This window comes from Eriocheir sinensis, unplaced genomic scaffold (assembly GCF_024679095.1).
Source record: "Eriocheir sinensis breed Jianghai 21 unplaced genomic scaffold, ASM2467909v1 Scaffold798, whole genome shotgun sequence".
In the NCBI taxonomy this organism is placed as follows: domain Eukaryota; kingdom Metazoa; phylum Arthropoda; class Malacostraca; order Decapoda; family Varunidae; genus Eriocheir; species Eriocheir sinensis.
Genome location: NW_026112162.1, coordinates 42,274 through 66,260, shown reverse-complemented (window position 1 = coordinate 66,260; position 23,987 = coordinate 42,274). Strand labels below are relative to the sequence as shown.

The following is a 23,987-nucleotide window of genomic DNA, read 5'->3' as shown; positions in this document are numbered from 1 at the left end:
ACACCACCGCCGGGTACAAACACAGACCAACAGACACCACCCCCGGATACACACACACGACAACAGACACCACCGCCGAAGACACACACAGAACAACAGACACCACCGCCGGGCACACACACAGAACAACAGACACCACCGCCGAGGACACATACAGAACAACAGACACCACCGCCGGGCACACACACAGAACAACAGACACCACCGCCGAGGACACATACAGAACAACAGACACCACCGCCGGGCACACACACAGAACAACAGACACCACCGCCGGGCACAGACACAGAACAACAGACACCACCGCCGAGGACACATACAGAACAACAGACACCACCGCCGAGCACACACACAGAACAACAGACACCACCGCCGGGTACACACACACACAACAGACACCACCGCCGGGTACAAACACAGACCAACAGACACCACCCCCGGATACACACACACGACAATAGACACCACCGCCGAAGACACACACAGAACAACAGACACCATCGCCAAGCACACACACACAGAACAACAGACACCACCGCCGGGTACACACACAGAACAACAGACACCACCGTCGGTTACACACACACAACAACAGACACCACCGCCGAGGACACACAGAACAACAGACACCACCGCCGAGGACACACACAGAACAACAGACACCATCGCCACGCACACACACACAGAACAACATACACCACCGCCGGGTACACACACAGAACAACAGACATCACCGCCGAGGACACACACAAAAACAAAAAACACCACCGGGCACACACACACACAACAGACACCTCAGCCAAGCACACACACACAACAGACACCACCGCCGGGCACACACACACACACACACACACCAACAGACACCTCCGCCGGGCACTCACACACAACAACAGACACCATCGCCGAGCACACACACACACACACACACCAACAGACACCTCCGCCGGGCACACACACACAACAACTGACATCACCGCCGAGCACACACACAAAACAACAACAGACACGACAGCCCAGCACACACAAAAAACAACAGACACCACCGCCGAGCACACACACACACAACAAAAGACACCACCGCCGAGCACACACACACACAACAACAGACACCACCGCCGGGCACACACACACACAAAAACCCACACCACCGCCTGACACACACACAAAACAACAGACACCACAACCGGGCACACACACACAACAACAGACACCACCGTCGAGCACACACACACACAACAACAGACACCACCGCCAAGCACACACACAACAACAGACACCACCGCTGGGCACACACACACACAACAACAGACACCACCGGGCACACACACACACAACAACAGACACCAACGCCGAGCACACACACAACAACAGACACCACCGCCGGGCACACACACAACAACACCACCTGGCACACACAAACACACAACAACAGACACCACCGCCGGGCACACACACACACAACAACAAACACCACCGCCGGGCACACACACACACATCCACAGACACCCCCGCCGAGCACACACACACACAAAAACAGACGCCACCACCGTGAAGAGACACACACAACCACAGACACCACAGATGAGCACACACACACAAAAGATAACACCACCGGGCACACACACAACGACAAACACCACAGCTGGGCACTCACACACAACGACAGACACCACCACGTGGAACACACACACAACGACAGACACCACCGTCGAGCACACACACACAACAACAGACACCACAGCCGGGCACTCACACACAACAACAGACACCACCGCCTGGGAACACACACACAACGACAGACACCACCGACGCTCGAGAACACACACACAACGAAAGACGCCACCGCCGGGCACACACACACAACAACAGACACCACCGCCTGGGAACACACACACAACGACAGACACCACCGTCGAGCACACACACACAACAACAGACACCACAGCCGCTCACACACACACCAACACAGACAACACCGTCGAGCACACACACACAACGACAGACACCAGCCCAGGCCACACACACAACAGACACCAGCGCAGGCCACACACACACAACGACAGACACCAGCGCAGGCCACACACACAACGACAGACACCAGCGCAGGCCACACACACAACGACAGACACCATCACCAGGCGGATACACATAACGACACACAACCGCCGAGCACACACACACAACAACAGACACCACCGCCTGGCACACACACAAAAACAAAAAACACCGCCGGGTACACACACAGAACAACAGACACCACCGGCGAGCACACACACACATGACAGACACCACCGCTGGGCACACACTTACACAACAGACACCACCGTCGAGCACACACACACAACACACACCACCGCCGGGCACACACAACAACAGACACCACCGCCGAGGACACACACAGAACAACAGACACCACCGCCGGGAACACACACAGAACAACAGACACCACCGCCTGGTATACACACAGAACAACAGACACCACCGCCGGGAACACACACAGAACAACAGACACCACCGCCGGGAACACACACAGAACAACAGACACCACTGGGTACACACACAACAACAGACACCACCGCCGGGAACACACACACAACAACAGACACCACCGCCGAGGACACATAGAGAACAACAGACACCACTGCCGGGAACACACACAGAACAACAGACACCACCGCCGGGCACACACACAGAACAACAGACACCACCGCCGAGGACACATACAGAACAACAGACACCACCGCCGGGAACACACACAGAACAACAGACACCACCGCCGGGAACACACACAGAACAACAGACACCACCGCCGGGCACACACACAGAACAACAGACACCACTGCCGGGAACACACTCAGAACAACAGACACCACTGCTGGAACACACAGAACAACAGACACCACCGCCGGGTAAACACACAGAACAACAGACACCACTGCCGAGCACACATACAGAACAACAGACACCACCGCTGGTCACACACACAGAACAACAGACACCACTGCCGAGGACACATACAGAACAACAGACACCACCGCCGGGGACACACAAACAACATACACCACTGCCGAGGACACACAGAACAACAGACACCACCACACAGAACAACAGACACCACCACCGGGTACACACACACACAACAGACACCACCGCCGGGTACAAACACAGACCAACAGACACCACCCCCGGATACACACACACGACAACAGACACCACCGCCGAAGACACACACAGAACAGACACCACCGCCGGGCACCCACACAGAACAACAGACACCACTGCCGAGCACACATACAGAACAACAGACACCACCGCTTGGTACAGACACAGAACAACAGACACCACCGCCGAGAACACATACAGAACAACAGACACCACCGCCGGGCACACACACAGAACAACAGACACCACCGCCGGGCACAGACACAGAACAACAGACACCACCGCCGAGGACACAGACAGAACAACAGACACCACCGCCGAGCACACACACACAACAACAGACACCACCGCCGGGTACACACACACACAACAGACACCACCGCCGGGTACAAACACAGACCAACAGACACCACCCCCGGATACACACACACGACAATAGACACCACCGCCGAAGACACACACAGAACAACAGACACCATCGCCAAGCACACACACACAGAACAACAGACACCACCGCCGGGTACACACACAGAACAACAGACACCACCGTCGGTTACACACACACAACAACAGACACCACCGCCGAGGACACACAGAACAACAGACACCACCGCCGAGGACACACACAGAACAACAGACACCATCGCCACGCACACACACACAGAACAACATACACCACCGCCGGGTACACACACAGAACAACAGACATCACCGCCGAGGACACACACAAAAACAAAAAACACCACCGGGCACACACACACACAACAGACACCTCAGCCAAGCACACACACACAACAATAGTCAACACCGTCGGGCACACACACACGACAGACACCACCGCCGGGCACACACACACACACACACACCAACAGACACCTCCGCCGGGCACTCACACACAACAACAGACACCATCGCCGAGCACACACACACACACACACACCAACAGACACCTCCGCCGGGCACACACACACAACAACTGACATCACCGCCGAGCACACACACACAACAACAACAGACACGACCGCCGGGCACACACACAAAACAACAGACACCACCGCCGAGCACACACACACACAACAAAAGACACCACCGCCGAGCACACACACACAACAACAGACACCACCGCCGGGCACACACACACAACAACAGACACCACCGCCGGACACACACACAAAACAACAGACACCACAACCGGGCACACACACACAACAACAGACATCACCGTCGAGCACACACACACACAACAACAGACACCACCGCCGGGCACACACACACAACAACAGACACCACCGCCGGGCACACACACACACAACAACAGACACCACCGCCGGGCACACACACACACAGCAACAGACACCAACGCCGAGCACACACATACAACAACAGACACCACCGCCGGGCACACACATACAACAACAGACACCACCGCCGGGCACACACACACACAACAACAACAGACACCACCGCCGGGCACACACACACACAACAACAAACACCACCGCCGGGCACACACACATACACACGATAACAGACACCACCGCCGGCCACACACACACACACACACACAACAACAGACACCACCGCCGGGCACACACACACACAACAACAGACACCACCGCCAAGCACACTCACGGTGCTTCTTCCGTCGCCGCTTCTACTCCTTCGGTTGGTGCTTTTTCTCTTTCTTCCGCCAAATCTGATTCGTCGTCATTTACTGCTTTTGCTTATTCTGCCGTCGCTTCTTCTTCCGTTTTCATCATTTCTTAATTCTCGTATTTTCTTATACTTTCCTTTCTTCGGTGTATTTTTTTCTTAATTTTCTGTTTCCTTGTGCTGTGTAGGCTACCTATATCGCCTTATGTCAGTGCTGTATGCTGCTCAGGATGAGTCTCCTTCACCTCAGAGAAGTCAGCAACCCTACCCAACATACAACACCAAATGCCCTAACGTTTGCCTTGATTATTTTCCTTTTCTTTAAGTGTTTGTATCACTTCTTAATTCTTTTGTATATTTTTATTTGTATCGTCGTTTTCTTCTCTACATTTTTCTTTATACCGTTTTTTCATTTTTTTTTTTTTTTGTGTGTGTCGTCGTTTCTTCTGTTTATTTTGTTGTATCTTCGTTTCTTCTGTATATTTTTAACACCGTTTTTTTCTTTTTTTGTATCGTCGTTTCTTCTGTGTATTTGTTATTTGTATCGTCGTTTCCTCGGTATATTTTTCTTTATAGCGTTTTTATTTGTATCGTCGTTTCTTCTGTATATTTTTCTTTATACCGTTTTTTTTCTATTTTTTGTATCGTTGTTTCTTCGGTGTATTTGTCTTTGTACAGTTTCTTCGTTATATTTCTATATGTGGTTTTCGTATCGTCTTTTCTTCTGTGCATATTTCTGTGTATCGTTGTTTCTTCGGTGTATTTGTCTTTGTACAGTTTCTTCGGTATATTTCTATATGTGGTTTTCGTATCGTCTTTTCTTCTATGCATATTTCTGTGTATCGTCGTTTCTTCTGTGTATATTTCTGTGTATCGTCGTTTCTTCTGTGCATATTTCTGTGTATCGTCGTTTCTTCTGTGTATATTTCTCGTATCGTCGTTTCTTCTGTGCATATTTCTGTGTATCGTCGTTTCTTCTGTTCATATTTCTGTGTATCGTCGTTTCTTCTGTGCATATTTCTGTGTATCGTCGTTTCTTTTGTGCATATTTCTGTGTATCATCATTTCTTCTGTGCATATTTCTGTGTATCGTCGTTTCTTCTGTATATAATTCTTCGTATCGTCATTTCTTCTGTGCATATTTCTGTGTATCGTCGTTTCTTCTGTGCATATTTCTGTGTATCGTCGTTTCTTCTGTGCATATTTCTGTGTATCGTCGTTTCTTCTGTATATAATTCTTCGTATCGTCATTTCTTCTGTGCATATTTCTGTGTATCGTCGTTTCTTCTGTGCATATTTCTGTGTATAGTCGTTTCTTCTGTGCATATTTCTGTATCGTCGTTTCTTCTTTATATATTTCTTCGTATCGTCGTTTCTTCTGTGCATATTTCTGTGTATCGTCGTTTCTTCTGTGCATATTTCTGTGTATCGTCTTTTCTTCTGTGCATATTTCTGTGTATCGTCGTTTCTTATGTGTATATTTCTGTGTATCGTCTTTTCTTCTTTGCATATGTCTGTGTATCGTCGTTTCTTCTTTTCATATTTATGTGTATCGTCGTTTCTTCTGTGCATATTTCTGTGTATCGTCGTTTCTTTTGTGCATATTTCTGTGTATCATCATTTCTTCTGCATATTTCTGTGTATCGTCGTTTCTTCTGTGCATATTTCTGTATCGTCGTTTCTTGTGTGCATATTTCTGTGTATCGTCGTTTCTTCTGTGCATATTTCTGTGTATCGTCGTTTCTTCTGTGCATATTTCTGTATCGTCGTTTCTTCTGCATATTTCTGTATCGTCGTTTCTTCTGTGCATATTTCTGTGTATCGTCGTTTCTTCTGTGCATATTTCTGTATCGTCGTTTCTTCTGTGCATATTTCTGTGTATCGTCGTTTCTTCTCTGCATATTTCTGTATCGTCGTTTCTTCTGTATATTTCTGTATCGTCGTTTCTTCTGTGCATATTTCTGTATCGTCGTTTCTTCTGTGCATATTTTGTGTATCGTCGTTTCTTCTGTGCATATTTCTGTATCGTCGTTTCTTCTGCATATTTCTGTATCGTCGTTTCTTCTGTGCATATTTCTGTGTATCGTCGTTTCTTCTGTATATTTCTGTGTATCGTCGTTTCTTCTGTGCATATTTCTGTATCGTCGTTTCTTCTGTGCATATTTCTGTATCGTCGTTTCTTCTGTATATTTCTGTGTATCGTCGTTTCTTCTGTGCATATTTCTGTGTATCGTCGTTTCTTCTGTGCATATTTCTGTGTATCGTCGTTTCTTCTGTGTATATTTCTGTGTATCGTCGTTTCTTCTGTGCATATTTCTGTGTATCGTCGTTTCTTCTGTGCATATTTCTGTGTATCGTCGTTTCTTCTGCATATTTCTGTGTATCGTCGTTTCTTCTGTGCATATTTCTGTATCGTCGTTTCTTCTGTACATATTTCTGTGTATCGTCGTTTCTTCTGTGCATATTTCTGTGTATCGTCGTTTCTTCTGTGCATATTTCTTCGTATCGTCGTTTCTTCTGTGCATATTTCTGTGTATCGTCGTTTCTTCTGTGCATATTTCTGTGTATCGTCGTTTATTCTGTGCATATTTCTGTGTATCGTCGTTTTTTCTGTGCATATTTCTGTGTATCGTCGTTTCTTCTGTGCATAATTTTTTTGTATCGTCCTTTCCTCTGTGCATATTTCTGTGTATCGTCGTTTCTTCTGTGCATATTTCTGTGTATCGTCGTTTCTTCTGTGCATATTTCTGTGCATCGTCGTTTCTTCTGTGCATATTTCTGTGTATCGTCATTTCTTCTTTGATTCGTCGTTTCTTCTGTGCATATTTCTGTGTATCGTCGTTTCTTCTGTGCATATTTCTGTGTATCGTCGTTTCTTCTGTGCATATTTCTGTGTATCGTCGTTTCTTCTGTTTATATTTCTGTGTATCGTCGTTTCTTCTGTGCATATTTCTGTGTATCGTCGTTTCTTCTGTGCATATTTCTGTGTATCGTCGTTTCTTCTGTGCATATTTCTGTGTATCGTCGTTTCTTCTGTGCATATTTCTGTATCGTCGTTTCTTCCATATTTCTGTGTATCGTCGTTTCTTCTGTGCATATTTCTGTATCGTCGCTTCTTCTGTGCATATTTCTGTGTATCGTCGCTTCTTCTGTGCATATTTCTGTGTATCGTCGTTTATTATGTATATTCTGTATCGTCGTTTCTTCTGTGCATATTTCTGTGTATCGTCGTTTCTTCTGTGCATATTTCTGTATCGTCGTTTCTTCTGTGCATATTTCTGTGTATCGTCGTTTCTTCTGTGCATATTTCTGTGTATCGTCATTTCTTCTTTGATTCGTCGTTTCTTCTGTGCATATTTCTGTGTATCGTCGTTTCTTCTGCATATTTCTGTATCGTCGTTTCTTCTGTGCATATTTCTGTGTATCGTCGTTTCTTCTGTGCATCTTTCTGGGTAGCGTCGTTTCTTCTGTGCATCTGTCTGTGTATCGTCGTGTCTTCTGTGCATATTTCTGTGTATCGTCGTTTCTTCTGTGCATATTTCTGTCTATCGTCGTTTCTTCTGTGCATATTTGTGTATCATCGTTTCTTCTGTGCATATTTCTGTGTATCGTCGTTTCTTCTGTGCATATTTCTGTATCGTCGTTTCTTCTGTGCATATTTCTGTGTATCGTCGTTTCTTCTGTGCATATTCTTCGTATCGTCGTTTCTTCTGTGCATATTTCTGTATCGTCGTTTCTTCTGTGCATATTTCTGTGTATCGTCGTTTCTTCTGTGCATATTTCTGTGTATCGTCGTTTCTTCTGCATATTTCTGTGTATCGTCGTTTCTTCTGTGCATATTTCTGGTATCGTCGTTTCTTCTGTGCATATTTCTGTATCGTCGTTTCTTCTGCATATTTCTGTGTATCGTCGTTTCTTCTGTGCATATTTCTGTGTATCGTCGTTTCTTCTGTGCATATTTCTGTATCGTCGTTTCTTCTGTGCATATTTCTGTATCGTCGTTTCTTCTGTGCATATTTCTGTGTGTCGTCGTTTCTTCTGTGCATATTTCTGTGTATCGTCGTTTCTTCTCTGCATATTTCTGTATCGTCGTTTCTTCTGTGCATATTTCTGTGTATCGTCGTTTCTTCTGTGCATATTTCTGTGTATCGTCGTTTCTTCTGTGCATATATCTGTGTATCGTCGTTTCTTCTGTGCATATTTCTGTGTATCGTCGGTTCGTCTGTGCATATTTGTGTATCCTCGTTTCTTCTGTGCATACTTCGTATCGTCGTTTCTTCTGTGCATATTTCTGTGTATCGTCGTTTCTTCTGTGCATATTTATGTGTATCGTCGCTTCTTTTGTGCATATTTCTGTGTATCATCATTTCTTCTGTGCATATTTCTGTGTATCGTCGTTTCTTCTGTGCATAATTCTTCGTATCGTCGTTTCTTCTGTGCATAATTCTTCGTATCGTCGTTTCTTCTGTGCATATTTCTGTGTATCGTCGTTTCTTCTGTGCATATTTCTGTGTATCGTCGTTTCTTCTGTGCATAATTCTTCGTATCGTCGTTTCTTCTGTGCATATTTCTGTGTATCGTCGTTTTTTCTGTGCATATTTCTGTGTATCGTCGTTTCTTCGGTGTATTTTTCTTTGTACAGTTTCTTCGGTATATTTATATATTTGGTTTTCGTATCGTCTTTTCTTCTGTGCATATTTCTGTGTATCGTCGTTTCTTCTGTGTATGTTTCTGTGTATCGTCGTTTCTTCTGTGCATATTTCTGTGTATCGTCGTTTCTTCTGTGTATTTCTGTATCGTATATTTTTTCTTCTGTGTATGTTTCTGTGTATCGTCGTTTCTTCTGTGCATATTTCTGTGTATCGTCGTTTCTTCTGTGTATATTTCTGTGTATCGTCGTTTCTTCTGTGCATACTTCTGTATATCGTTGTTTCTTCTGTGCATATTTCTGTGTATCGTCGTTTCTTCTGTGCATATTTCTGTGTATCGTCGTTTCTTTTGTGCATATTTCTGTGTATCATCGTTTCTTCTGTGCATATTTCTGTGTATCGTCGTTTCTTCAGTGCATAATTCTTTGTATCGTCGTTTCCTCTGTGCATATTTCTGTGTATCGTCGTTTCGTCTGTGCATATTTCTGTGTATCGTCGTTTCTTCTGTGCATAATTCTTCGTATCGTCGTTTCTTCTGTGCATATTTCTGTGTATCGTCGTTTCTTCTGTGCATATTTCTGTGAATCGTCGTTTCTTCTGTGCATATTTCTGTGTATCGTCGTTTCTTCTGTGCATATATCTGTGTATCGTCGTTTCTTCTGTGCATATTTCTGTGTATCGTCGTTTCTTCTGTGTATATTTCTGTGTATCGTCGTTTTTTCTGAGTATATTTCTGTGTATCGTCGTTCCTTCTGTGCATATTTCTGTGTATCGTCGTTTCTTTTGTGTATATTTCTGTGCATCGTCGTTCCTTCTGTGCATATCTATGTGTATCGTCGTTTCTTCTGTGCATATTTCTGTGTATCGTCGTTTCTTCTGTGCATAATTCCTCGTATCGTCGTTTCTTCTCTGCATATTTATGTATATCGTCGTCTCTTCTGTGTATATTTCTATGTATCGTCGTTTCTTCTGTGCATAATTCCTCGTATCGTCGTTTCTTCTGTGCATATTTCTGTGTATCGTCGTTTCTTCTGTGCATATTTCTGTGTATCGTCGTTTCTTCTGTGCATAATTCTTCGTATCGTCGTTTCTTCTGTGCATACTTCTTCGTATCGTCGTTTCTTCTGTGCATATTTCTGTGTATCGTCGTTTCTTCTGTGCATATTTCTGTGTATCGTCGTTTCTTCTGTGCATAATTCTTCGTATCGTCGTTTCTTCTGTGCATATTTCTGTGTATCGTTGTTTCTTCTGTGCATATTTTTGTGTATCGTCGTTTCTTCGGTGTATTTGTCTTTGAACAGTTTCTTCGGTATATTTCTATATGTGGTTTTCGTATCGTCTTTTCTTCTGTGCATATTTCTGTGTATCGTCGTTTCTTCTGTGTATGTTTCTGTGTATCGTCGTTCCTTCTGTGCATATTTCTGTGTATCGTCGTTTCTTCTGTGTATATTTCTGTGTATCGTCGTTTCTTCTGTGCATAGTTCTGTGTATCGTCGTTTCTTCTGTGCATATTTCTGTGTATCATCGTTTCTTCTGTGCATATTTCTGTGTATCGTCGTTTCTTTTGTGCATATTTCTGTGTGTCATCGTTTCTTCTGTGCATATTTCTGTGTATCGTCGTTTCTTCAGTGCATAATTCTTTGTATCGTCGTTTCCTCTGTGCATATTTCTGTGTATCGTCGTTTCGTCTGTGCATATTTCTGTGTATCGTCGTTTCTTCTGTGCATAATTCTTCGTATCGTCGTTTCTTCTGTGCATATTTCTGTGTATCGTCGTTTCCTCTGTGCATATTTCTGTGTATCGTCCTTTCTTCTGTGCATATTTCTGTGTATCGTCGTTTCTTCTGTGTATATTTCTGTGTATCGTCGTTTCTTCTGTGTATATTTCTGTGTATCTTCGTTCCTTCTGTGCATATTTCTGTGTATCGTCGTTTCTTTTGTGTATATTTCTGTGTATCGTCGTTCCTTCTGTGCATATCTCTGTGTATCGTCGTTTCTTCTGTGCATATTTCTGTGTATCGTCATTTCTTCTGTTCATAATTCCTCGTATCGTCGTTTCGTCTCTGCATATTTATGTATATCGTCGTTTCTTCTGTGTATATTTCTGTGTATCGTCGTTTCTTCTGTGCATAATTTCTCGTATCGTCGTTTCTTCTGTGCATATTTCTGTGTATCGTCGTTTCTTCTGTGCATATTTCTGTGTATCGTCGTTTCTTCTGTGCATATTTCTGTGTATCGTCGTTTCTTCTGTGCATATTTCTGTGTATCGTCGTTTCATCTGTGCATAATTCTTCGTATCGTCGTTTCTTCTGTGCATATTTCTGTGTATCGTCGTTTCTTCTGTGCATATTTCTGTGTATCGTCGTTTCTTCTGTGCATAATTCTTCGTATCGTCGTTTCTTCTGTGCATATTTCTGTGTATCGTCGTTTCTTCTGTGCATATTTCTGTGTATCGTCGTTTCTTCTGTGCATATTTCTGTGTATCGTCGTTTCTTCTGTGCATAATTCTTCGTATCGTCGTTTCTTCTGTGCATATTTATGTGTATCGTCGTTTCTTCTGTGCATATTTCTGTGTATCGTCGTTTCTTCTGTGCATACTTCTGTGTATCGTCGTTTCTTCTGTGCATATTTCTGTGTATCGTCGTTTCTTCTATGCATATTTCTGTGTATCGTCGTTTCTTTTGTGCATATTTCTGTGTATCATCATTTCTTCTGTGCATATTTCTGTGTATCGTCGTTTCTTCTGTGCATAATTCTTCGTATCGTCGTTTCTTCTGTGCATATTTCTTCGTATCGTCGTTTCTTCTGTGCATATTTATGTGTATCTTCGTTTCTTCTGTGCATATTTCTGTGTATCGTCGTTTCTTCTGTGCATAATTCTTCGTATCGTCGTTTCTTCTGTGCATATTTCTGTGTATCGTCGTTTCTTCTGTGCATATTTCTGTGTATCGTCGTTTCTTCGGTGTATTTGTCTTTGTACAGTTTCTTCGGTATATTTCTATATGTGCTTTTCGTATCGTCTTTTCTTCTGTGCATATTTCTGTGTATCGTCGTTTCTTCTGTGTATGTTTATGTGTATCGTCGTTTATTCTGTGTATATTTCTGTGTATCGTCGTTTCTTCTGTGTATATTTCTGTGTATCGTCGTTTCTTCTGTGCATAGTTCTGTGTATTGTCGTTTCTTCTGTGCATATTTCTGTGTATCGTCGTTTCTTCTGTTCATATTTCTGTGTATCGTCGTTTCTTTTGTGCATATTTCTGTGTATCATCGTTTCTTCTGTGCATATTTCTGTGTATCGTCGTTTCTTCAGTGCATAATTCTTTGTATCGTCGTTTCCTCTGTTCATATTTATGTGTATCGTCGTTTCTTCGGTGCATAATTCTTCGTAACGTCGTTTCTTCTGTGCATATTTATGTGTATCGTCGTTTCTTCTGTGCATATTTCTGTGTATCGTCGTTTCTTCTGTGCATGTTTATGTGTATCGTCGTTTCTTCTGTGCATAATTCTTCGTATCGTCGTTTCTTCTGTGCATATTTCTGTGTATCGTCGTTTCTTCTGTGCATATTTCTGTGTATCGTCGTTTCTTCTGTGCATATTTCTGTGTATCGTCGTTTCTTCTGTGCATAATTCTTCGTATCGTCGTTTCTTCTGTGCATATTTCTGTGTATCGTCGTTTCTTCTGTGCATATTTCTGTGTATCGTCGTTTCTTCTGTGCATATTTCTGTGTATCGTCGTTTCTTCTGTGCATATTTCTGTGTATCGTCGTTTCTTCTGTGCATATTTCTGTGTATCGTTTTTTCTTCTGTGCATATTTCTGTGTATCGTCGTTTCTTCTGTGCATATTTCTGTGTATCGTCGTTTCTTCTGTGCATATTTCTGTGTATCGTCGTTTCTTCTGTGCATATTTCTGTGTATCGTCGTTTCTTCTGTGCATATTTCTGTGTATCGTCGTTTCTTCTGTGCATATTTCTGTGTATCGTCGTTTCTTCTGTGCATATTTCTGTGTATCGTCGTTTATTATTTGCATATTTATTTTTATAGTAGTTTATTATGTTCATATTTATTTGTATCGTCGTTTCTGTGAATATTTCTGTGTATCGTCGTTTCTTCTGTGCATATTTCTGTGTATCATCGTTTCATCTGTGCGTATATCTGTGTATCGTCGTTTCTTCTGTGCATATTTCTGTGTATCGTCGTTTCTTCTGTATCGTCGTTTCTTCTGCGCATATTTCTGTATCGTCGTTTCTTCTGCATATTTCTGTGTATCGTCGTTTCTTCTGTGCATATTTCTGTGTATCGTCGTTTCTTCTGTGCATATTTCTGTGTATCGTCGTTTCTTCTGTGCATATTTCTGTGTATCGTCGTTTCTTCTGTGCATATTTCTGTGTATCGTCGTTTCTTTTGTGCATATTTCTGTGTATCGTCGGCTCTTTCGTATATTTTCCTGTATACCGTTTCTTCGTTGTATTTTTCTTTGTATCTTTTTTTTTGGTGTATTTTTCTGTAGTATCGTTTCTTGGGTAATTTTTTCTCTGGATCGTTCATTTGGTGTATTTTCTTTGTATTGTTGTTTCATCGGTATATTTTTCTTTACACCGTTTCTTCAGTGTATTATTCTTTGTATCTTTTCTTCGGTGTATATTTCTTTCTTTGATTTATTTGGTGTCTGTTCTGTAGTATTGTTTCTTCGGTGTATTTTTCTTTGTATCCTTTCAGCGGTGTATTTTTTGTATCGTCGTTTCTTCAGTGTATTTTTATTTGTATCGTCGTTTCTTCTGTATATTTTTCTTTATACCGTTTCTTCGATGTATTTTCCTTGTATCTTTTTTTGGGGGGGTGTTTCTTCTGTAGTATCGTTTCTTAGGTAAATTTTCATATGGAACGTTCCTTTGGTGTATTTTTCTTTGCTATATTCCTTCGATGTTATTTTTTGTTTTCCTTGTGTTGTGCTGGCTACTTATATCGCCTTATTTCGGTGCTGTATGCTGCTCATGATGAGTCTCCCTTACCCCAGATAAGTCAGCAACCCTACCCAATATACAACACTAAAGGCCTTAACGCTTGCCTTGATTCTTTTCCTTTTCTTCAAATGTTTATATCACTTCTTAATTAACGATCTTTTTGTTAACAATATCCTTTTTCGATGTATTCTTCTTTGTTCGTTGATTCGATGTATTTTCCTTTGTATCGTTTCTTTGGTGTATTTTTTCTTACTATCATTTATGAATTTTCTTATATCGCCGTTTCTTTGGTATCTTTTTCTTCATACGTTTTTTTCTACGTATTTTTATGTACTGTCGTTACTTATGTGTATTTTTCTTTGAATCGTCGTTTCTTCTGTATATTTTTCTTTATACCGTTTCTTTGGTTCATTTTTCTTTGTATCGTTTTTGGTGTATTTTTATGTAGCATCGTTTCTCCGGCAAAGTTTTCTCTAGACCGTTCATTTGGTGTACGGTATTTTTCTTTTTATCGTCGTCTCATCGGTATATTTTTCTTTATACCGTTTCTTCAGTGTGTTGTTCTTTGTATCGCTTCTTAGGTTTGATTTTCTGGAGTATTCTGTTTATTTTTCTTTCCTATCCTTCCTTCGGTGTTATTTTTCTTTACTTTCCGTTTCCTTGTGTTGTGAAGGCTTGCTATATCGCCTTATGTCAGTGCTGTATGCTGCTCAGTATAAGTCTCCTTCACCCCAGAGAAGTCAGTCTTTGTATCGTTTTTTTTTTTAAATTTTTTTTTTTATTTTTTTATATATTTTTTGTGTTTTTTTTTTTTTATTTTTTTTTTTTTTTTTTTTTTTTTTTTTTTACTTTTCTTGATCTTTTTTGTATTTTTCTTTTTCCCGATTATCGTTTTTATATTTTTGTATCGTTCGTTTTTTGGGTATTTTTCTTGGTATCGTTTTTTCGGTGTATTTCTGGGGGCATCTTCTTTTCTTGTGTTTTTTTTCTCTATACCGTTTTTTCGGTATATTTTTCTATGTACCGTTTCTTTGGTTTGTTTTTCTTTATATCGTTTCTTAGGTGAAGTTTTCTCTATCTTGCCTTTGGTATATTTTCCTTATGCCGTTTATTCGGTGTTTTTACTTTGTATCGTTTCATCGGTGTATTTTTATTTGCATATTTTCTATGGCGAATTTTTGTGTAATGTTTCTTTGGTGTATTTTTCTTTGTATCTTTTCTTTGGTGAATTTTGGTGTATCGTTTCTTTGGTGTTTTTATCAGTAGTATCATTTCTTCGGTGTATTTCTATCGTCGTTTCTTCGGTGTTTTTTTTTTTTCTTTATACCTTTTTATCTGTTTTTTTTTTTTTGTATCGTCGTTCCATCGGTATATATTTTTTTATACTATTTCTTCGGTGTATTTTTATGTATTATTGTTTCTTAGGTAAACTTCTCTCTGGATTGTTCATTTGATGTGTTTTTCTTTTTATCGTCGTTTCATCGGTATATTTTTCTTTATACCGTTTCTTCAGTGTGTTGTTCTTTGTAGCGTTTCCTCGGTGTATATTTCTTTGTATCGTTTCTTAGATGTATTTTTTCTGTAGTATTTTTTCTTCGGTGTATTTTCTTCGGTGTTATTTTTCTTTATTTTCCGTTTCCTTGTGTTGTGAAGGCTTGCTATATCGCCTTATCTCGGTGCTGTATGCTGCTCAGGTTGAGTCTCCTTCACCCCAGAGAAGTCAGCAACCCTACCCAACATACAACACCAAAAGCCTTACCTTGATTATTTTTCCCTTTCTTCATGGGTTTATATCGTTGTTTTATATCGTTGCTTCATCGGCAGATATTTCTTAGACCGTTTCTTTGGTGCTATTTTCTTTGTATCGTCGTTTCTTAGGGGTATTTTTTTTTTTTTTTACCATTTCTTCGGTGAGTTGTTCTTTGTGTCGTTTCTTTGGTATATTTTTTCTGTCGTATCGTTTCTTAGCTGCATTTTTTCTTAATTTCCCGTTTCCCTGTGTTGTGTAGGCTCGGTATACCGCCCTATCTTGATGCTGCATGCTGCTCAGGATGAGTCTCCTTCACCCCAGAGAAGTCATCAACCCTACCCAACATACAACACCAAAGGCCTTAACGCTTGCCTTGATTTTTTTTTCCTTTTCATTAAGTGTTGATATCACTTCTTAATTAACGAATTTTTTTAACAATATCGTTTCTCCGGTGTATTTTTCTTTGTTCGTTTATTCGGTGTATTTTTCTTTGCATCGTTACTTCGGTGTATTTTTCTTAGTACCGTTTATGAGTTTTCTTTCAATTGTCGCTTCTTCGGTATATATCTTTTTCTTTATACCGTTTGTTTCATGTATTTTTTTGTATCGTCGTTTCTTCAGTGTATTTTTGTTTGTATCGTGTTATCGCTGTTGTTTTCTTTGTACCGTTTCTTAGCTATATTTTTATTTGTATCGTCGTTTCTCCCGTATATTTTTCTTTATACCGTTTTTTTTTGTTTTCCGTTTAATTGTCGTTTCTTCGGTGTGTTGATCTTTGTATCATTTCTTCGGTGTATTTTTCTTTCCTGTCCATCCTTCGGTGTTATTTTTCATGATTTTCCGTTTCCTTGTGTTGTGAAGGCTAGCTATATCGACTTATCTTGGTGCTGTATGCTGCTCAGGATGAGTTTCTTTCATCCCAGAGAAGCTGCAGCAACCCTACCCAACATACAACACCAAAGGCCTTAGTACTTGCCATGAATTTTTTTCCTTTTCTTTATGTTTATATCACTTCGTAATTAACGATACTTTTTAACAATATCGTTTTTTCGGTCTATTTTTCTTGTATCGTCGTTTCATCGGTATATTTTACGTTATACCGTTTCATCAGTGTACTTTTTTTGTATCGATGAATTTTTCTGTATCGTTTCCTTTATGTATTTTTCTTTGTATCGTTTCTTCGGTGTATTTTTTTTGTATCGTTTCTTTGATGTATTTTTCTTTGTATCGTTTCTTCGGTGTATTTTTCTTTGTATCGTTTCTTTCGTGTATTTTTCTTTGTATCGTTTCTTTGGTGTATTTTTCTTTGTATCGTTTCTTCGTTGTATTTTTATTTGTATCGTTTCTTTGGTGCATTTTTCGTTTGATAGGTATTTCTTTCTATGTATCGTTCTTTTAGTGTATATTTCTTTGTATCGTCGTCTCATCAGTATATTGTTCTTTGTATCGTTTCTTCGGTGTATTTTTCTTTGTATCGTTTCTTCGGTGTATTTTTCTTTGTATCGTTTCTTCGGTGTATTTTTCTTTGCATCGTTTCTTCGGTGTATTTTTTTTTAAATATCGTTTCTTCGGTGTATTCTTCTTTGGTCTCCATTCTTCGGTGTTATTTTTCTTTACTTTCCGTTTCCTTGTGTTGTGAAGGCTCGCTATATCGCGTTATCTCGGTGCTGTATGCTGCTCAGGATAAGTCTTCTTCACCCCAGAGAAGTCAGCAACCCTACCTAACATACAACACCAAAGGCCTTAACGCTTGCCTTGATGTTTTATTCCTTTTATTGTTGTGTTTCTATCACCTCTTAATCCCCGAATATTTTTTTTAACAACATCGTTTCCTCGGTGTATTTTGTTTTTCTTTTTATTTTTTATGTGTGTTTGAATAGTCGTTTCTTCAGTGTTTTTTTTTTCTTTCTCTGTACCATTTCAGTGTTTCCGTCGTGGCTGCTACTCCCTCCGTCGTCGTGGCTGCTGCTCCCTCCGTCGTCGTGGCTGCTGCTCCCTCCCTCGTCGTGGCTGCTGCTCCCTCCCTCGTCGTGGCTGCTGCTCCCTCCCTCGTCGTGGCTGTTGCTCATTTCCTCGTCGTGGCTGCTGCTCCTCCTCGTCGTGGCTGCTCGTCGTGGCTGCTGCTCCCTTCGTCGTCGTTGCTGCTGCTCCCTCCCTCGTCGTGGCTGCTGCTCCCTCCCTCGTCGTGGCTGCTGCTCCCTCCCTCGTCGTGGCTGCTGCTCCCTCCCTCGTCGTGGCTGCTACTCCCAAAGAGTTATAACACGACATTACATGGAAATGAAACATATAACTAGACATTATATGGAAATGAAACATATCAAATGACATTATATGAAAATAAAACATATTACACGACATTACATGAAAAGAAAACATATCACCCGATATTACATGGAAATGAAACAAATCACACGACATTACCTGAAAAGAAAACATATCACACGACATTATATGGAAATGAAACATATCACACGACATTATATGAAAAGAAAACATATCACACGACATTATATGAAAAGAAAACATATCACACGACATTACATGAAAAGAAAACATATCACACGACATTATATGAAAAGAAAACATATCACACGACATTATATGAAAAGAAAACATATCACACGACATTACATGAAAAGAAAACATATCACACGACATTACATGAAAAGAAAACATATCACATGACATTACATGAAAAGAAAACATATCACAGGACATTATATGAAAATGAAACATATCACACGACATTATATGAAAAGAAAACATAACACGACATTATATGAAAAGAAAATCTATCACACGACATTATATGAAAAGAAAACATATCACACGACATTATATGGAAATGAAACATATCACACGACATTATATGAAAAGAAAACATATCACACGACATTATATGAAAAGAAAACATATCACACGACATTACATGAAAAGAAAACATATCACACGACATTATATGAAAAGAAAACATATCACACGACATTATATGAGAAGAAAACATATCACACGACATTATATGAAAAGAAAACATATCACACGACATTATATGGAAAGAAAACATATCACACGAAATTACATGAAAAAAACATATCACAGGACATTATATGAAAATGAAACATATCACACGACATTACATGAAAAGAAAACATATCACACGACATTACATGAAAAGAAAACATATCACATGACATTACATGAAAAGAAAACATATTACAGGACATTACATGGAACTGAAACATATCACACGACATTATATGACAAGAAAACATATCACACGACATTACATGAAAAGAAAACATATCACACGACATTACATGAAAAGAAAACATATCACACGACATTATATGGAAATGAAACATATCACACGACGTTATATGAAAAGAAAACATACCACACGACATTACATGAAAATAGAACATATCACACGACATTATATGAAAAGAAAACATACCACACGACATTACATGAAAATAGAACATATCACACGATATTACATGAAAATAAAAAATCACACGACATTACATGAAAAGAAAACATATCACACGACATTATATGAAAAGAAAACATATCACACGACTTGACATGAAAAGAAAACATATCACACGACATTATATGAAAAGAAAACATATCACACGACATGACATGAAAAGAAAACATATCACACGACATTACATGAAAAGAAAACATATCACACGACATTACATGAAAAGAAATCATATCACACGACATTATATGAAAAGAAAACATATCACACGACATTTTATGAAAAGAAAACATATCACACGACATGACATGAAAAGAAAACATATCACACGACATTACATGAAAAGAAAACATATCACACGACATTACATGAAAAGAAAACATATCACACGACATTACTTGAAAAGAAAACATATCACACGACATTATATGAAAAGAAAACATATCACACGACATTACATGAAAAGAAAACATATCACACGACATTACATGAAAAGAAAACATATCACACGACATTATATGAAAAGAAAACATATCACAAGACATTATATGAAAATAAAACATATCACACGACATTATATGAAAAGAAAACATATCACACGACATTATATGAAAATAAAACATATCACACGACATTACATGAAAAGAAAACATATCACACGACATTACATGAAAAGAAAACATATCACACGACATTACATGAAAATAAAACATATCACCCGACATTACATGAAAAGAAAACATATCACATGACATTACATGAAAATAAAACATATCACACGACATTACATGAAAAGAAAACATATCACACGACATTACATGAAAAGAAAACATATCACACGACATTACATGAAAAGAAAACATATCACACGACATTACATGAAAAGAAAACATATCACACGACATTACATGAAAAGAAAATATATCACACGATATTACATGAAAAGAAAACATATCACACGACATTACATGAAAAGAAAACATATCACACGACATTATATGAAAAGAAAACATATCACACGACATTACATGAAAAAAACATACCACACGACATTACATGAAAAGAAACATATCACGACCTTATGAAAGAAAACATATCACACGACATTATATGAGAAGAAAACATATCACACGACATTACATGAAAAGAAAACATATCACACGACATTACATGAAAATAAAACATATCACACGACATTACATGAAAAAAAACATACCACACGACATTATATGAAAAGAAAACATATCACCCGACATTACATGAAAAGAAAACATATCACACGACATTATATGAAAAGAAAACATATCACACGACATGACATGAAAAGAAAACATATCACACGACATTATATGAAAAGAAAACACATCACACGACATGACATGAAAAGAAAACATATCACACGACATTACATGAAAAGAAAACATATCACACGATATTACATGAAAAGAAAACATATCACACGACATTATATGAAAAGAAAACATATCACACGACATTATATGAAAAGAAAACATATCACACGACATGACATGAAAAGAAAACATATCACACGACATTACATGAAAAGAAAACATATCACACGACATTACATGAAAAGAAAACATATCACACGACATTACATGAAAAGAAAACATATCACACGACATTACATGAAAAGAAAACATATCACACGACATTACTTGAAAAGAAAACATATCACACGACATTATATGAAAAGAAAACATATCACACGACATTATATGAAAAGAAAACACATCACACGACATGACATGAAAAGAAAAAATATCACACGACATTAAATTAAAATAAAACAAATCACGACATTACATGAAAAGAAAACATATCACACGACATTACTTGAAAAGAAAACATATCACACGACATTATATGAAAAGAAAACATATCACACGACATTACATGAAAAGAAAACATATCACACGACATTACATGAAAAGAAAACATATCACACGACATTATATGAAAAGAAAACATATCACACGACATTATATGAAAATAAAACATATCACACGACATTACATGGCAAGCAAACATATCACACGACATTATATGAAAATAAAACATATCACACGACATTACATGAAAATAAAACATATCACACGACATTACATGGCAAGGAAACATATCACACGACATTACATGAAAATAAAACATATCACACGACATTACATGGCAAGGAAACATATCACACGACATTACATGAAAATAAAACATATCACAAGACATTACATGGCAAGGAAACATATCACACGACATTACATGAAAATAAAACATATCACACGACATTACATGGCAAGGAAACATATCACAAGACATTACATGGCAAGGAAACATATCACACGACATTGTATGGCAAGGAAACATATCACACGACATTACATGGCAAGGAAACATATCACACGACATTACATGGCAAGGAAACATATCACACGACATTACATGGCAAGGAAACATATCACACGACATTACTTGGCAAGGAAACATATCACACGACATTACATGGCAAGGAAACATATCACAACACATCATCTAAAAAGGAAACATATCACAACACATCATCTAGAAAGGAAACATATCAGACGCAATTGAAACATATCGAACAACATCCTTACAACGTAAAATCAACATCCGTGACGGAACGGACATCTCCATTACCGAAATACTGAGGCCACAGCGCTGCGTCATGAAGTGGAGGCGACCCCGTCACTGAGTGGACACGGCCGAAATATCAAGGCCAGCACGCAGGCTGTTCACGAGGAAGTGATCGATACAGATCATATTTACGAGCGTCCCTTCCCACCTTAATGAAATGTTTTGCCGTCCTTGCCGCTGGAGTAGCTGGTGTGCAGCTTGGCGCTCCTCATGAGGTGGAGCTTCTGACTGCGCGGCAGCTTGAAGCCTCGCCGCTGGATGGCGGCGCCGAGGTGGTCACGAGTCAGCAGGGGAGTGGGGCGCCGCACCACTCTTTCGTACTGGTACTCCTGCTTGGCCTTGCGACCCGGAGGCATGATCCTGCACTGCGGCCGGGCGGTGTTGATGCCGCGGTTCCCTTTGCACGTCACGTGGCCAAACTCCATCCTATTCAGGTCTCGAGAACCGCAACAGTATTCCTGCTGCAGCTTTCTGGCCTCCGCCCTCACCACAAACTTCCCAGTGGTGGCTTTCTCCAGCGTCAGTCGTGAACAGTCGAATACTGCTCATGGCCTCATGCGGGTGAACCAAGACACACCTCGTGAAGGCGTTCTTGGTCCTCATCGTAGGTGCATGGTTGGGTTTCTTTCTGTCCTCAACAACCACTGCCGTGCTGGCCCACAGTGTGTGCAGCGGTGAGTCGCTATACACACCCATGCCCAATACACACATCTGGCCGTTCATCAACGTGCACTCGTACTTCTCGACGAGGCACTTTTCTATGCAGCCCGCCACCGCTGAGGCAAGCACCTCGGCCACAGGGACGTTGGCTGCCAAACAGTGACACTGGAAGAGGCGCGTGAGGAGCCAGGCTGGCGTGCACACCCTCCGGGGAGCGTCATGGCAGTGACTGCGCAGGAAACCATACAGGAGAACCTGCGTCTGCAGCCTTAGCTGCTCCTGGTCTTCAGCGCCCCACGCGGATTGAACTGTGGGCTGTGCAAGGCACACCAATTTACCGCCTTCTTTGAGCCACGCATAATCTCCTCCCACTAGTCTGACAGTTTTTACTGTCTCTTTGTTATTTTCGTACAGCACAAAGCTGCCAGGTGCGGGGGGAGAAGACCTCCCACACACTCCTTGCCGATCGCTGGTAACCACAACGGGTCGGACCAGCGAAGGTTTCTGACCGTGGCTTCTAAGTTTCAGATCGCGCGCATCTTCCAAAGGTGAGCTGGGCGACAAAAGATCTCGCCCTGCTTTCTTAGCAGGTTTGAACCTTCCTGCCTTGGGCAGCACAACGGATTTCTCGACGAGTTTTATCGGTGTGTTGTCACTCTCCCTGCCGAGGAGCTCCCGCTCCTCCCGGTACCACGAGGCGATCAGGGATGCCGCTCGCCCCCCTGGCTGAGCAAGGCTGTTGGTGGTAGCGAGTGTTCTAAGTGCTAATCGGTTCACGGACAGAGAAAATCATATCCGCCAGGGTTACTTTATTAGACAAAACTTACACAGCTCATCACGACAAGGACAACACATAGGATAGGCGTTTGTTTGTATATGCGTTTGTGTGAATGTTGTTTGTGTAGGTTAACATTTAAGTGTTGGTGTATGTGTGGAACAATGTGTAACGGTGGACAACAAGAGAACGTGGACGGACAGTCAAAGGTAAACGA

At 40.7% G+C, this 23,987-nt stretch overlaps 1 protein-coding gene across 1 annotated transcript; it reads right to left on the bottom strand.

Annotated features, from left to right (window-relative positions):
• Positions 1-7,052: 7,052 nt before the first annotated feature.
• LOC126994439 (uncharacterized) lies at positions 7,053-22,461 on the bottom strand (the record flags this gene model as incomplete). Its single annotated transcript, XM_050853760.1, has 5 exons — positions 22,391-22,461; positions 14,597-14,660; positions 13,904-13,999; positions 9,493-9,546; positions 7,053-7,106 (listed from the first exon to the last, which is right to left on the bottom strand). Coding segments are annotated over exons 1-5 (339 nt in total), but the record flags the coding sequence as incomplete, so codon positions are not given.
• Positions 22,462-23,987: the final 1,526 nt, after the last annotated feature.